The 17,836-nt window shown below is 42.0% G+C and overlaps 1 protein-coding gene across 1 annotated transcript; it reads right to left on the reverse strand.

The window, feature by feature from the left end:
- Window positions 1–14,764: 14,764 nt before the first annotated feature.
- On the reverse strand, window positions 14,765–17,566 carry LOC131740996 (WAP four-disulfide core domain protein 13). Its single transcript, XM_059037485.2, has 2 exons — window positions 17,479–17,566; window positions 14,765–14,919 (listed from the first exon to the last, which is right to left on the reverse strand). The coding sequence occupies exons 1-2, from the start codon at window positions 17,564–17,566 to the stop codon at window positions 14,765–14,767; spliced, it is 243 nt and encodes an 80-aa protein (XP_058893468.2).
- Between the last annotated feature and the right edge of the window lie 270 nt (window positions 17,567–17,836).

The following is a 17,836-nucleotide window of genomic DNA, read 5'->3' on the forward strand; positions in this document are numbered from 1 at the left end:
AGGTTATTGTAAATAATAAGACACTTATTCACCTTTGTGGATCTGGAGTGATTTCAGGGACTGAGGACAAAAGATCAAATATTACAACAAGAGATGCTCCCATTGCTCTTTTCACTTAAGAAATTCTAAGCATTTTGGGAGATGTGAGCCAGGAACTGTGGATCAAGATGAGAACAAATGTTTATTATAAATCAAAATATCACAGGTAGTATGGACATTTTAACAGTATTAATTCTTCTGATCCATAAGTATGAGCTATCTTTCCATTAATTTGTGTCTTCTTCAGTTTCTTTCATTGATGTTTTATGGCTTTCAATGTACATATATTTCACCTCTTGGTTAAATTTATTCCTAAGTTTAAAAAAATTCTATTTAAGCTATTGTAATTGGGATTGCTTTCTTTATTTCTTTTTCAGATATTTCATTGTAAGTGTTTAGAAGTGCAACTGATTTTTGTATGTTGATTTTGTATCCTGAAACTTTACTGAATTCTAACAGTTCTTTTTGTGGAGTCTTTCGGGTTTTCTCTAAATAACATCATATCATCTGCAAACAGACAATTTAACTTCTTTCTTCCAATCGGGACGAATTTTATTTCTTTTTCTTGCCTAACTGCTCTAGCTAGGACTTCCAGTATGTTGAATATGAGTGGTGAAAGTGGGCACCCTTGTCTTGTTCCTGATCTTAGAGGAAAATCTTCTAACTTTTCACTGTTGAGTATGATATTATTTATGGGCTTGTCATATATGATCTTTATTTCATTAAGGTGCATTTCTTCTATATTCAATTTGTAGAGCATTTTTGAAATGAAAGGATGTTCAATTTTGTCAAATACTTTTTTACATCTTTTCAGATGATCATGTGATTTTTATCCTTCATTCTGTTAATATGGTATATAACATTTATTGATTTGCAAATGTTGAACCATCATGCATCCCAGGGACAAATTCCACTTGATCATGCTCTATGATCTTTTTAATGTGTTCTTGAATTTGGTTTGCTAGTATGTTGTTGAGGATTTTTGCGTCTATGCTTATGAGGAATATTGGCCTATAGCTTTCTTTTCTTGTTGTGTTCTTATCTGGTTTTGGAGTGAAGGTAATGCTGGCCTTGTAAAATGAGTTTGGAAGTGTTCCCTCTTCTTCTTTTCTTAAATTTTGAAGAGTTTGAGAGGGATTTATATTAATTCTTCTTTAAATGTTTTGTAGAATTCACCTGTGAAGCCATCTGGTCCTGGACTTTTCTTTATTGGAAGTTTTTTGGTTTGCTGATTCAATCTCCTTTCTCATTATTGTTCTGCTCAGATTTTCTATTTCTTCATGATTTGGTCTCAGTAGGTTGCATATTTCTAGGAATTATCCCTTTCTTCTAGGCTGTCTGGATTTTTGATGTGTAAATATTTATAGTACTCTCTTATGATCCTTTGTATTTGTGTGGTATCAGTTGCAATGTCTCCTCCTTCATTTGAGTCTTCTTTTTTTTTTCTTGGATAGTCTAGCTAAAACTTCATCAATCTTGTTTTTCATCTCATAAAAAGTAACTCTTAGTTTTGTTGTACTTTTCCCTTGTCTAGTTCACATATTTCTGCTCTAATCTTTATTGTTTCCTTCCTTCTGCTAAGTTTGGGCATAGTTTGTTCTTCTTTTTCTAGTTCCTTGAAGTGTGAAATTAGGTTGTTTATTTAAGATCTTTCTTTTTGCTTAATGTACACATTTATTACTGTAAATACTTCCCTCTTAGAACTGCTTTTGCTGCATCCCGTAAGTTTTGGTATTTTGTGGTTCCATTTTCATTTGTTTTGAGATACTTTCCAATTTCTCTTTTGATTTCTTCTTTGACCTATTGATTATTCAGTAATGTGTTATTTAAATTCCACATACTTGTGGATTTTCCAATTTTCCTCCTATTATTATTATTATTATTTTTTGCAGTACGCGGGCCTCTCACTGTTGTGGCCTCTCCTGTCGTGGAGCACAGGCTCTGGACACGCAGGCTCAGCGGCCATGGCTCATGGGCCCAGCCACTCCGCGGCACGTGGGATCCTCCTGGACCGGGGCACGAACCTGCGTCCCCTGCATCAGCAGGCGGACTCTCAACCACTGTGCCACCAGGGAAGCCCTGTTATATCTTCTTGAAGTATTGACTCCTTTATAATTATGTAATGCCTCTCTTTACCCCAGATAGCTTTCCTTGCTGTGAAGTCTACTTTGTCTGCAATTATTATAGCTACTCCTGCTTGCTTGCTTGCTTGCTTTCTTCTTTTAGATTTTTTTTTTTGATGTGGACCATTTTTAAAGTCTATTGAATTTGTTACAATATCGCCTCTGTTTTATGTTTTGGTTTTTTGACTGCGAAGCATGTGGGATCTTAGCTTCCTGACCAGGGATCTAGCCTGCACCCCCTTCATTGGAAGGCAAAGTCTTAACCACTGGACTGCCAGGGAAGTCCCTCTTTCTTTCTTTTTGAAATTGAGATGTAGTTGATAGATAACATTGTGTAAGTTTAATATACAATGTGTTAATTTGATATACTTCTGTATTCAATATGATCATCACCATTAGCATTAGCTAACACTTCCAACACATCACCTAATTATCAGTTCTTTTTTGTTATGAGAACATTTAAGATCCAGTCTCCTGCTTTCTTTTGATTAGTGTTAGTATGATAAACCTTTCTCCATGTATTTACTTTTAATCTATATGTATCTTTATATTTAAAGTGGTTTCTTGCAGACAACAAGTTGGGTCTTGTTTTCAATCTACTCTGACCATCTTTGGCTTTTAACTAATGCGTTTAATCCATTTACATTCAGAGTGATTACTGATATATTGGATTAACATCTACTATATATTCACTGTTTTATACTTGTTTCCCTTGTTCTTGTTCCTATTTTTTCTTTCTTTTTTTTAGAAGATGTTGGGGGTAGGAGTTTATTAATTAATTTATTTATTTTTGCTGTGTTGGGTCTTCGTTTCTGTGCAAGGGCTTTCTCTAGTTGTGGCAAGCGGGGACCACTCTTCATCCCGGTGCATGGGCCTCTCACTATCACGGCCTCTCTTGTTGCGGAGCACAGGCTCCAGACGCGCAGGCTCAGTAGTTGTGGCTCACGGGCCTAGTTGCTTGGCGGCATGTGGGATCTTCCCAGACCAGGGCTCAAACCCGTGTCCCCTGCATTAGCAGGCAGATTCTCAACCACTGTGCCACCAGGGAAGCCCCCAAGTTGTATTTTTTTAAACTTTTTTTAGTGGTTGCCCTAGAGTTTGCAATACACATTTATAATAGTCCAAGTTCACTTGCAAATAACACAATAGCAGTTCATAGGTAGTATGAGTATCTTATAATAGCAAAATAATCCTAAATCCTCCCTCTTGTCTCTGGTATCATTGCTTTCACATACATAATCATAAATTGAATACATGTATAAATTGAATACATTATTGCTATTACTATTTTGAACAAATGTGTACAAAAAAAGCGTTCTGTGTTTTTCCACCCCAGTGTTGTCTCGTGTAAAATAAGAAAGCCCTAAAATCCTATTGGAGAGAAAAAAATTATTTAGGTTATTTGCTACCTTATCAGCCTAAATATTTTTTTTCCATTTTGTTACGATTTGCCTTTCTTTGGGGGGGGGGTGGATGGTGGTAATATTCAGGATAATAAAAATGAATTAGAAACATCACAATTCTAGACTTTCTATTGAATTGATGTGTTTTAATAAATATTTGGAATTGTAATATGTGGAGCTGTTCCCTGAAATTTAGGTCTTTCAACGTTGAATCTATTTCTAAATGTTCATTATTTCATGGTGCACAAGTGACACTCCATATATTCCAGAAATATTTTCCTTGCTGTATTATTATGAAAACAATTTAATACATTAATCTGATTTTTCAGTAATTAGTAATTTTAGCTTGAACTGAAGATTATGCAGAAGGAACAAACTTATGACAAGGGACCATCACCAGTATGAGCCATATCTGGTTCAAATACATGAAACTGCAAAGATAACTCATTCTTTGCTAATGTTTATGGCTCTATTGTTCCCTTGAGAAAAACAAAAAGTTGCATTCTAATAAAAAAAAAAAAAAGAGCTTGTCTCTCTCACCATTTACTACCATAAATATATCTACTTTTCTTGAGTATCTTCTTGGGTCAAGGTCCACCTTCATGCTTATTCTAAACTTTGTAACTGATTGTGCTCCCTTATTGTGTTGCTGTTGTAAAAGCTTACAGCCAATTTAAGACATCTCATAGCTTCCTTCATGGTTCTAACATACTTTATTATCCTTTTATCTCCTTTGCTCTGTCTTATATCGGCTAAATTTATTTTTAAAAATACGTTGTGTTATGAATCTTGCTAAGTTGCCTTAAATCCTTCTGAAACCAGATTGAGTAGCAAAAAATAAATGAATAAACCCATAAGCTAGCTTGAACCCAGGTCTTCATATTAAATTACTTTTTTTTCCAGGACACCATGCTGATTGGAAGGTGAGAAGGGGCTTTGGAGACTCAAGGTCCCCTCGGTTCATTAGCTTCATGGTTGGGTACCTGGCACATCCTGTTCTGCCCCAGTGGCTGAAAGGTAGTGAAGTGGGGGAAATGGGAACTAAATGCAAGTAGAGCCACCAAGAATTTACATAAAAGAATAGTCTCATCTCAGAGAAGATATCTCCCACCTTCTCCCAATAGCATCAGGCAGGAGGTTCATCTGAACCCTTCTTGGTGCTTTACTTGCTGCTACAGATGACTAGAAAAGATGGTAAGAGCAGTGGTGGGACCCCCAGGAGAGGCTATATTCTTGCCTTAGCCTTTACCCTGAAAGAAACTTAGAATATTGTGAGGCTAGACTCTAGGTTAGGATTTCCTAATGCCCTAGGAGGTATACTCTTCCTGAAGTCAAAACCCACAATTTTGGGACTTCCTTGGTGGTCCAGTGGTTAAGAATCTGCCTTCCAATGCAGGCGATGTGGGTTCCATCCCTGGTGGGGGAACTAAGATCCCACATCCCATGGGGCAACTAAGCCTGTGCACTGCAACTACAGAGCCCACGTGCCACACTGAAGAGCCTGCAGGATGATAGATCCCGTGTGCCACAACTACGACCCTAAGCAGCCAAAAATAAAAACAAGAAACAAAACAAACCCACAGTTTTGTTCCCAGTCCAGGAGGGAGCACCTAAATGATGAGAAAAGATGGTGGGACCCATCTCTGACTCCACTGAGTGGACAGTTTTCTGCAAAATGGTCCAGGGGAGTAATTAGGTACTTTGTGTTTGATCCGAGCTTAATAAACTGACACCAGCTGATGGTGGGAACAGACATGCCAACAGCACAGACAAATTCACCAGTCAGGAAGCATGTTCCTGGAAGGGGACCACCATGAACTAACACTATCAGAACTTCATGGAATTCCAACTGCTGTCCTGGCCATGGCTCCTCATGTATTATCTTTCAGCATGAGTTCCCAGATGAGTCTTGAAAGCTGGGATACTAGAGAAGAGGGAAGATGACATTCTCAAATATGATTGTGTTGTATGTGCTACGATGGAGGAGCTCTGCCTATTAGAGTATGGATGGACACTATGTGATAAGAGGTCTGAGATCAAGGGGAGTGTACTGCATGCTTCTGTGTCAAATGCTGTGCCAGGCACATCAAACTCATTAGAACAAAACAAGACCCAAGATAATTTACTTTGATTCTATCAAGACCACTTTTTATCTAAGTGGCTTTGAATCCATCCTCCTTTTCCCTGGGCTTTTTTTTTTTTTTTTTTTTTTTTTTTGCGGTATGCGGGCCTCTCACCGTTGTGGCCTCTCCCGTTGAGAGCACAGGCTCTGGACGCACAGGCTCTGCGGCCATGGCTCACGGGCCCAGCAGCTCCGCGGCATGTGGGATCTTCCCGGACCGGGGCACGAACCCGTGTCCTCTGCGTCGGCAGGTGGGCTCTCAACCACTGCGCCACCAGGGAAGCCCTTCTCTGGGCTTTAATTATTCTAACTGTAAAATGCAGGGATTAGACCAGATGATTGTACAGAATCCTTCTGGGTCTAGAACTGGGCAGAGGAAGGAGCATGAATTGCGTCTGTGTCCAACCATGAGTTTGAGGGTAAAAAAGGAAATAAATCTGGTATGATGTTAATAACGGCAAAAAACGAATAAAACAGTGGGCTGTGGGTTGGGGAGAAGTATTTCAGCTGCTTGGCACTGTTATGCTGGAGATGTGGGCTCAGACATGGTTGAGTCTAGCCATGAGAAGCTCGATGCCAATTTGTTGGTTCCATAGGGAGAAATGTGGGCACAGATTTGACATTAGGTGGAACCATGAATTCCTTTGCAGTCAAGGAGTCTGGGGCCAGCCTCTAGGGTTTGGGCTATTGTGGACCTGCTTTTCTTCCCAGACTCTGGTACACATATCTCCTCTTCTTTGACAAACACTGGGGCCCATGGAGTGGACTGATAACACGTATACAGTATCTGACCCAAAGTTAGCATTTAATAAGTCTTAGTTGTTGGGATTTTATTTGTTTTGTTGTGGGTTTTTTGGAGTCTTTTAGAGAAAGAGACCCTTTGGGTTCCAGTTACTCCCCCACCAAAGTAATACTTCCAGGCTTTTTTACTGTAGTATAAGGTGCTGAACCCAAGGAAATTGGGCATTTCTCTGAACAACTATCCAGATGCTACTTTGAACTTGACATCCTCAGCTGTCAGAAGTTCATAAAGGAGCATGCGGTGGTTATAAGTACAGCTTTTTGACCAAAGAGGTATGTGAGGGCACCTGTGCAATTTTCTAAGTAGGAATCTCACAATATACAGGAGTTCAGAAGCTGACTGTCTGCAGTCCCAGCTCTCAGCTGCTAGGTTATAAGAGCTATGAATGACGAAGCCAAAAGGTAAGATGGATGGGGGAAGGCACTTCCATGAGTGATGCACTTGACATCAGTGGCGCACTCGATGCAATTGGGACATCTCGTGCCAATTGTTTGCAAAATTTTGGAAGAATCAACGATTAAAATTCCATGTCTCTCTTCATATATCTTCCTATGAAGGCTGCTTGAGTTGTGTTGGTGTCCTTGTAACTTCTGGGATATCCAAACACAGGCGTTCATCCTTATACCCTTCATTTACTGTTTACCCCAGTAATTCATCCCTTGTGACCACCATATATTACATGACTATGGTGAATGAGGGAATTCCAAGCAGACACCTGTGGACCCAGGGAGTTTTTAGCCTTTAAGCTTCAGAAAAAGCTCCTTGATTTGTTGTGAACCATCTAACTCTCCTAGACATGCTCTAAGGATCTTACTTTATCTCACCACTGTACTCATTACTGTATACACCTTATGTAATTCTCCCTTAGGACTGTGGCCCAAGGCTTCTGACCTTTTTCCATCAAGTCTCATTTGGAAATGTCCCAGGCTGAGTCACAAGGTTAATTGGGAAGGGATCTAATTCATAAACTCTGTACAGAATTTCCTTCCAGTCTCACTCTGAGTACTTTCTGCTCCCTTGCAGATGCAAGAGATTTTATTTATTCATTTTATTTATGAGCCTAATACTACTTGCTGACTTCAGGCTAAATAGCTCTCTCCACCACTGCACCAAAAGATTCTCCGGATTTGTCTAATGAAAAGTTTCAGCAATCAACTCCTTTCTTGGGCATCCACTTTCTAGGACAGGTTCCCTGACTGATTACTGCATTAAAGTTTTCTTAAGCAACTCAGCGCTACTGATACACTACTATAGTTACTTCTATCTTGAATCAATACACCTTCTTCAAAATCTTCAGAATCATTCCATACCTTTATATATAGCATCCTGTACAGTAGTCAACCTCTCATGTAGGATCTTTGACTGAGGTAATTCTTTGTTCATAGGCAGATACTCACTTAGTTCTGGTTGAATTAAAGGGGGAATTTTGTTTCAATCAGGATGTGCTGACAGGATACAAAAGGACATAGTAAAATTCCCATTAGAAGAGTCCCAGATTCCAGCCAGGGCTAAGGCTCTGACCCCTCCTTTGGCTTCACCACATTCCCTTTACTCTTTTTTTTTTTTTAAATTGAAGTATAGCTGATTTACAATGTTGCATTAATTTCTGCTGTACAGCAAAATGATTCAGTTATACATATATATACGCATGTACATTCTTATTTGTATTCTTTCCCATTATGGTTTATCACAGGATATTGAATATAGTTCCCTGTGCTATACAGTAGGACCTTGTTGTATATCCATTCTCTATATAATAATTTGCATCGACTAACCCTAACTTCCCACTCTGTCCCTTCCCCACCCCACATTCCCTTTACTCTTCTTTTTTGGCTACGTTGCGTCTTTGTTGTGGCACACGGGCTTTCTCTAGTTGTGGTGGGCGGGGAATACTCTTTGTTGTGGTGCGTGGGCTTCTCATTGTAGTGGCTTCTCTAGTTGTGGAGCATGGGCTCTAGGCATGTGAGTTTCAGTAGTTGTGGCACGCGGGCTCAATAGTTGTGGCTCATGGGCTCTAGAGTGCAGGCTCAGTAGTTGTGGTGCGTGGGCTTAGTGGCTCCACGGCATGTGGGATCTTCCTGGACCAGGGAATGAACCCGTGTCCCCTGCACTGGCAGGCGGATTCTTAACCACTGCACCACCAGGGAAGTCCCTGATGTGGATATTGAACCACCTTTGCATCCCCGGGATAAATCTCATCTGATTATGGTACATGATTGTTTTAATGTATTGTTGAATTCTGTTTGCTAATATTTTGTTGAGGATTTTTTGCATCTATGTTCTTCAGTAATATTGGCCTGTGATTTTCTTTCTTTCTTTTTAAAAATAACCTATAATTTTCTTTATCTTTGTCAAATTTTGGTATCAGGGTGAGGCTGCCTTCATAGAATGAGTTTGGAACATCGATGATTGTCTTTGGCTGTGAAATCTCAACTAAAATCTATGAGACAACAGAAGTCCCACTCCATAGCCTATCATAAATACATTCATTTCACACCATTGGTCTACTATAAGTTACATAAGTAGTCTCCTCCTTTTGAGTATTAAATCTGATTCAAATATTTTATATTCATAAGTAATATTGATGAACATCTTTGACCACATCATTATTTCATCAGCACATCTTTTAGTAATGATCTTCACTTGGTGTGATGCCTATGGGTCCTCCAGTCCAACACCCACTTAATCCTCCAGAAACATGGGTCCATTCCTGTATCATCTCCAGTTCCTTCAGTTGGAAATCCATATTGTGGGTGCCTATGAAATAGGAGAGCTCCATTTCCCAAGTCCCTTCACTACCTGTTCCTGCCTCAGGCTCTTTTCATATCACACTCTTATGCCCTGAGTAAAAAGTTCAAATACATGCTTCAACAATTAGTACATATCTTCAAATTTTATTCCTTTATGAATAATTGGAACTAAATACCAATATACTAAATGTAAGAAAAACTTCTATAATATTCAACCCTTGTAAAATTCTGACATCATGATTTTTTTTAACATCTTTATTGGAGTATAATTGCTCCAATAATGTTAGTTTCTGCTGTATAACAAAGCGAATCAGTTATACATATACATACATATCCATATCTCCTCCCTCTTGCGTCTCCCTCCTATCCTCCCTATCCCACCGCTCTAGGTGGACAAAAAGCACCGAGCTGATCTCTCTGTGCTATGCGGCTGCTTCCCACCAGCTATCTATTTTACATTTGGTAGTGTAGATATGTCCATGCCACTCTCACTTTGTCCCAGCTTACACTTCCCCCTTCCTGTGTCCTCAAGTGCATTCTCTGTGTCTGCGTCTTTATTCCTGTCCTGCCCCTAAGTTCATCAGAACCTTTTTTTTTTTTTTTAGATTCCATATATATGTGGTAGCATATGGTATTTGTTTTTCTTTCTGACTTACTTCACTCTGTATGACAGTCTCTAGGTTCATCCACCTCACTACAAATAACTCAATTTCATTTCTTTTTACGGTCGAGTAATATTCCATTGTATATATGTGCCACATCTTCTTTATCCATTCATCTGATGTCATGATTTTTAATTAGCAACTATTATTTAGACATCAGCTTTATAAAGCCCAATGCAATGCTTTCCAATAGAACTTTTTCTGCAGTGATGGAAATGTTCTATGTCTGCATTGTTTAATATATTAGCCACAAGTCACATGAGATTATCAAACACTTGCAATGTGATTAGTGAGACTGAGGAGTTGATAGAATATTTTATTTCATTGAATTGTAATTAATATAAATTTACACTTAAATAGACTCCTGTGACCAGTGCCTGTGGTAACAGACAGATCAAGATTAGATGATTAAGACAGTGACAGCTGTAGTTTGAATGGGCCAACCTTAATGTGAGAGGCCTGGCTCATTAGATCAACTTGAACCACATCTGGTCAACTCATGGTGATAAAGGAGGCTGCAGAGTTTTCTGAACAATGTTTCCAGCTCTGAGCCAGGGGTTACCAGGGATCAGCCAGATTAGCAGTGTGTCAGATATTAGAAGAAAGGAGTAGGACATGGAATGGTGATACATTTATCTTGGGAAAACTTCATTTGGAGGAGGTGTGATTGGGGCAAAGTGGAATCATGGGAGGAGGTGACCACAATTTCCAAGTTGGTAACATTTACATGGGACTTGCAGAGGGAAGCAACATCTTCCACAGCTGCTGGAGGTTTCGTAGAGAAATCGAGATCATTGTTAAATTAGCTGAGCTTTTATCATCTGATTTAATCACATGATCTTTCAGGGATGGAGTACTTTCCACAAATATGCCTTGTTCCATCTGAGAAGATATTTCAGAGATCAGAGACACGATACTTGTCTTCTTTGGGAGTTAATTTATATGGAACCTAGAAGAAAAGTTTAAAAACATAGAGTTTAAGGTGGAATGTACATGTTGATTCCTTTATAAAACAAGAATTTTGGATAAATGAAAGTTTGGGAAGACACAAATAATGATAGTAACATTTTCCTGAGACTCTCTGCCAGACACTGTGGTATGTGCTTTGCCCGTGCCATCTCATTTTGTCTCATGACACACCTGTGGTAGGTATTATTCAGCTCTATTTACAGATGAAGAGGTTGGAGCCTTGAGGACTTGGAAATACTCAGCATCTCCAGGTCAGCAAGGGCAGAGCCGGACTGAGTGCCAGAGCAGCCAGGACCCCTAGCCCTAGCCCTTAGTCTATCCTAGTCCTCCCCCTCTGAATGGGATATTCCCACGCTTATTTTTTGTTTATTTTCCCTCCTATTCTATTTTCCAAATCAAATATAAATTTGCTTTTAAGAAAAAGAATTTGTAAAACAGCTGAGTCCAGCAGACAAAATTGAGGTAGACGGCTGGTATCTGAGGGCTTCTGGACTAGCCAGTGAAGATTGTCTTTGTGAGAAAAATTCATGAAGTGTTAGGATTAGGCTACACCTTGCCAGCCTGCTTCTCAGCCCATTTGAAAAGTCAGAATGATGTCCTCACTATATGCAAGGCATGGTTTTGCGTTTTAGGGTACCGTGGCAGAGAAGTCAGACACAGTTCCTACTTTTATGGGCCTCATACTCTAGGATGAGAAAATACTAACTTAAACAATTACAGTATAATGTGATAAAGTTTAAAGTAGGGCCAAGATAAGCTTCTGTGAAAAGAAAAGGAGAACCATTCTGTCTGGGGTGAATTGGTGAAGCTTCCATGGAGATTTTTATTTCATATGAAACTTGAAGCACGAGTGGGAGTTTGTTGAAAAGTGGGAGAAAAACATTCCGGGCAGAGATAAAAGCTTGAGTTAGAGGACAGAGGGAGAGAGTGCCTGGGGCCTTGGAGAAAGACCAAGTTCAGTGAGGCTGGTTTCTAAGCCTGAAAGGAAATGAGGAGTCATGAGGCCCGAGTTGAAAGCAGGAGGAAAAGCATCAGTGAAAACAGGAAGTGTGAGAATCTACTCAGCAGAAGTGAACTAAGCCACCCAAGGAAACAATCCTTTGGGACTAAGGCATCCCAAGCCTTGGGTTTGTAATCCAGCTCCACCACTGACCAGTTGGCTAGCGCTGGGCATATTACTTTAACTCTATGATTCTCGGTTCCCTTGTCTGTAACCTGGGTATTATGTTTGCTGTGAGGACCCCATGAGGTGAAGCACAACTTGGCTAAAAATGTTACTTCTCACTGACAAAGTTGGAAGCCCTTGACTACTCCCACCAGAGCCCAAGTCTCCTGGAAGATTGTGATCAGATCTGCTTGAGCTATTCTGTCCTCCATGCCCGGTCACCACAGGAAGCTCAACACTGCACTTGCTGGGAATAAGATCAGTATTTTTTTCAGGCCCTCATTGGCACTGCCATCTCCTACCTCACCTGATCTTCCCAGCCAACACCAGGGTCTCCAGGGCAGGAATGGTCAGTTGAGGGGAACCCTTCTGCAGAGGACAGGCTGCAGGATCGGGGAGAACAAACACTGTGACACGTGGATCTAACAGATCTCACAGTGAATGCTGCATAGGCCCTGGATTAGGTCACAATGCTGATGCATTGATTGCTGGCCAGTGTGTGACCTGGGCAGTTAATTATTATAAGGTGCAGAGGAATTTAGTATGGTTGGCTCATCAGGGCCTGAGCAAGGGTGAAAGTGGTCCTCATGCACTTCAACACCTCTACTGGCCTCTGCTTGCTACTATTTTTTGGACTCCTTTGTACAGGGTTTCTAAGCTGAAATACCACGGTTCTAACTTGGAAACTCTGGTGACTTCAGAAGGACTGTTAGAAGACCCTAAGCTCCTAATTTCTCCCCAGTCTAAAACAAATTCTACCAAGATATAAAGAGTAGCTTCCTTCTGGTGGCAGAGTTACAGAAGACTCCATTTTGCTCACCTTTCTTGTAACATTGGTAAAATAATAAAGACAATCCCCCTTTTTTTAAAGAGGAAAAATCTGGAACCCAGAAAGAATGAGTTGCTGGCAACTTCTAACTTTTGCAGAATCATTGCAATGACCAAGTTCTTCCATTCCACGTGACCTCGTGTAATCCTCACAAAACCCGAGGTATGGATGTCCTCTTCATCTTTCCCGTGAGGAAGCTGATGGTCTCAGAGATGTAGAGTGAGCTGACCAAGGCCACACAGTGTGAAGGGCTCAGCCTGACTCCTTGCCTAGGGCGCTGTCGACCCGGAGGCTGGCAGACACTGTTCCCTGGCAAAAGCTCAGATCTGAGTGTCCTGTGCTCCCCCTTGGGCCATGACCCTGCCTCCTTATGCTGTTCTGTGTTGCAGAACTCACCCTGGACCACATCCTGCCCCAAGGAGTAAGGACATAGCCCCAGGAGGGGAACTGTGCAGGAGGGGGCCACCAATGACAAAAGGCTCTTCTGACCTTGTGGGAATATTTGAGTCCCTAGAGAGGCTGGAGAAGGAAAACTGGGGAAAACTTGTCTGGGAAAGCCCAGGTCCAACCCTGATACTTACAACATGCTCTGGGAGACATGCCTCACTTGCCAGCCCTGGTGTTTCTCAAGGTCTTGGATTTGGGTCTGTAGAAGAAAAAGATTTTCTAATGTTATCTGGTGAAGTTTTGTTCTTAGAGATATCATTTAAAAATTTTCCATTGCTTCCATCATTGAAACGAGACCGTGAAGCTAAGTCCTCATGCCATAGGGAAAGCAGAACCTCAAAGAACCCAGTGACAACAAAGAGTCAGACTTAGGCTTGTGCCTTCCAATGTGGAGCCTTGAAAGACATGGAGTTAAGTTGCAAGGGCCAGTCTTGAGAGAGAAGTGGTTAGCTCATCGCTAAAATTTACTGAGTAATTATGCATCAAGTGATGTTTTTAGAAATTACATAGGTTATCTATTTTAATCTCACTCTTGTTGTTCCAGTTTTTAAGATGGGGAAGCTGCTGTCCAGAGAGTGGCTGACTAACTAATCACTCAGCCAAGAAATGGTGGAGCCAGGATGTGGGTCCAGGTATCTGGTTCTGGGCCCATACTTGATCCCTCTGGACCTTGTCTCAGAGACAAGGTACTATGTGGGCTACTATGCTCAAGGCAGAGTATATAGCAGAGAATAAGACAGTTTAGAAGCTCGCTGGTTGAGTCTCCTGCCTTGTGGGTCTTTTGAGACCTCATTTGGACCTCCATAACAATCTTGCAAGGCTGGAAAAAAAGAGTCCCCATTTTCTTCATGAGAAAATGAAAAGCAAGCATGGGGAACTGTCTTCCTCAAGGTCATAGAAAGACATTGTTGCAAGATAGGATTAGAAACCAGACATTTCATCAGGCCTGTAATACCTTTTCTGTTTTGGGAGTTCTCTCCATAGAGTTGGGGCCAGTGCTAATGCCTGGGCAAGTAACCAAAGGGTCCCTTGGGCTGGAGGATCTTCAGAGCCCAGGAACATGGGGGGGACAAAGAATGGTGTTTGGCAAAAGAGGGCAAGCAAAAACAGAACAAAGTTGCTTTGGGATTCTGGTGTCGGGGCTCCAGGTATAGTGTCCCAGACCCTGGGATAAAGGTGGATTCTGGGACAGGGCAGGGTCTGTGGATGGAGGGGTTTATTGGTGTGTTCAGAGAGGCTGATACAGAGATTGACAGATGTGGTGATAGGGAGAGAATGATTATGTAGTTCAGGAGTGGAGGAAGCCTCTTTTCATCAGGACATTTATGGAAATTATTCTTGGTAATGAGAAAGAGAATGTTAGAGAGGAAAAGAGATCTATTGTCTGGTAAGAGACTCTTCTGTCGAGCTCCCACCAGCAGCTCTAAGGTCAGGGCTGGGCAGGAGAAGCTCCTTACCTTTTACAGTTTACATTTTTGTTTAATGTACAGACTATGCCACAGAAGGCAGAACAGCACTGAAATCCTGGATGGCAATCTTCCTGCAATGTGCAGAAATGAGTACAGTTTTCAGGATCTGATCTGCAGGGTGGAGGTTCCAAGATATACCCTGGAACACAGAACAAGAAAGAGAAGGGCCTAAACAACAGGTTGGAGTGACATTAAGAACTCCAAAAGCCCAGGGAACTGCCAGAGGACCAGCCACCCTGATCCCTTTCATGTGGACACAGGGAGGTGGAATAAGATTTTGTCGTTAGCCGCTGTCTTCCTCTGAGTTCTCAGCAGGGAAAACCAGGGCTTGGATATTTGATCAAAGACAGTTTGGGAGAATCCTACACCCACGGGTCATTCATCATCCTTGCAGATCAGATGCCAAGTCCTCACAGACCCTGGTTAAGTCCAGTTCAAGGGAATGAACGGTGTGCGTGGTGAGCAAGAGAGGGGTGTGGGGGTCCATTTGCACTGGTTCATTGTGTAGTCTCAAGCAAACAATGTAGTTTATCCTAGGGTTTCACCTAACATGGGTTATTTGCATATAGGAAGAACGAGTGAAAGGGTTGATTTTTGAAAAGGATGAAGACTGCACAGCACACTCAAGTTATTGGCATCAGAATGCTAGAACCCAAATCACAAATGAGTTCTGGGGGTGACTTCTTTAATGGGGAGAAGGATGGGTGTTTCAGAATGGGGTGCAAAGATCAGCTGCTTCTTCTTCCCGGGTCTCTAGTGATGAGGAGGCCAGAGCACCAGGGTCCCCCACTTTCTTTTTTAAATAACTTTTTTTGTGTGTTTTTTTAAAAAAATTAATTTATTTAATTTATTTTATTTTTGGCTGTGTTGGGTTTTTGTTGCTGTGCACGGGCTTTCTCTAGTTGCGGCGAGCGGGGGCTACTCTTCGTTGCGGTGCGTGGGCTTCTCATTGCGGTGGCTTCTCTTGTTGCGGAGCATGGGCTCTAGGTGCGCGGGCTTCAGTAGTTGTGGCTCGCGGGCTCAGTAGTTGTGGCTCATGGGCTTAGTTGCTCCGCAGCATGTGGGATCTTCCCGGGCCAGGGCTCGAACCTGTGTCCCCTGCATTGGCAGGTGGACTCTTAACCACTGCGCCACCAGGGAAGCCCAGGGTCCCCCACTTCCTACTGTTAGAGAAGAATAAGCATTTCATGCTGACATCCCGTTACCCCATCCGCCAGTAGTCAGGTCAAAGCCAAGAGTACCTCCACCAGATCCCAGAGGCTCCAACTCACAATATTCTCTCTGTTCCTGAAATCTAAGGAATTAAGAATGAACCCCATGAACCTTTTTATCCAAGCCCAGCCATATCTAGTTTTGTACCTTCTGACTTCTCTTTGGGGCAAATGTCATAGGAGGAGCCTTTGTTGATTTATTGCTCTGAAGATACTTGCAATTATAAGAGGATCTGTAGGATATCATGCTGATCTGAAAGGAATAAGTGATGAGCAAAGTTGGGGCTAGAATTGTAACAGCAAATGACACCAGAGATGGTGGGTAAGAAGCCGAGGCCCCAGCTGTTGACAGTTAAGCAGAGACCAGTACTCAGCCCTCACCTTGCACCTCCCTGTCATCCCTTAGCTCACTGGATCAGTGCAAGAAATTGGAACTGATCCCCACTTTGGAGAGCCTGGGGCTCAATGGAACAGTGTGGAAAAGGAGTCCATGAGCCAGGAATCTCAGAGAGGTTGACCTCAAGTTTTGCCTGCTCTTCTGGGTATCTCGCTACAGTACTCACCAGTCTTTCATAAAGCCTCTTGTGTCTCTCCTCAAATTTTAGTCCTTGGTTCTCTAGTTAACTCTACCCTGGATACCCCTGTTCTCTTGCAGCTTGCTTAGCCATCCTCAGTCTTATAAACCTGCATGCTCTCTCTGAGAACCCTAAAACAGGACCTTGCCTCCCCAGACACATGAAATCCTACACATAGCCCTGTTCTGAGCCCCCAATACTCTGAAAATACTCTCCCTATGGAACAGTGCAGGTATGATGAATAACAGCTCATTTTCCATTTGGTTTTGGTCATCAGTGTAACTGTGGCCAGAGCTTTTGTTTGGTTGGAGCTGGGCAACAGTGGCTGCGGAGATGGACTCTACACCTTCCCGTTGATACTAATCACTGATAATTGTGCAGGTACCTCTGAATGTTTAATGTGGGAAATGAAATGCAAGACTTTGTTTCCTTTCCTCCCAAAACATCCTCCAAGGCTGAGATTATGTAGGTTCCACCTTGAGTTCTACCAATTGAACTTTCCTTTCTGTTTTAATGCTTGAAAAGTTGGCCCAAGCATCCATGAAGGAACCAGGGCTAGCAAGAAGAAGCTGGATGATGGAGCTGGTAACATTTACAGTAGTTAGTACTTACTGAGCACTTACCATGGTCCAGTAAGGGTGCTCTATGTCTGCACATATTACCTCTGTTTCTTCTCCCAACTATCCCACTATCGTTGTAGCCATCACAAAAATAAAATCCAAGGTCCAGACACTTTGCCCAAGATCACCCAGTAAGCATCAGAACGGGGGTTCAAACCTAGATATTGCTGACAATAAAACTTGGACTCTTGAACATGATACTGTAGTTTTCTTACGAGACGTGCCCAGCCCTCACATCCTCTCATCTCTCCAGATGCTTCTTCCCTCCCCTGGGCCCAGACCCAGCACGTACTCAAAAAATGTTGCTTGGGACTCCCAGACACCAGCTGTGGTGCTAAGCAAGTCAACAACAGGAGCTGGAAAAGCAGTGCAGGCTTCATGCTGCTGGTGAGATGGGTGGGTAAGTCCCCGCCAAAGCTGTGACCAGGGACAGCTTAGAGGAGAAGGCAAGCTGTGACTGGCCTTACACTGTGTACTCCAATCAAGGGGCTTTGGCAGAAATCCAAGCCCCTCCCAGCCACGCCCACTCCAGGGCCGGGTGGTGTTTTCAAACGCACACCCTCATCACCCCCCTAATCCTGACCTTGTTACATCTCTCCTCTATCTAGATCTTGTTAAAATCCTTTCACAAAACTTTAACCCATTTTTCC

This window comes from Kogia breviceps, chromosome 14 (genome assembly GCF_026419965.1).
Source record: "Kogia breviceps isolate mKogBre1 chromosome 14, mKogBre1 haplotype 1, whole genome shotgun sequence".
NCBI lineage: Eukaryota > Metazoa > Chordata > Mammalia > Artiodactyla > Physeteridae > Kogia > Kogia breviceps.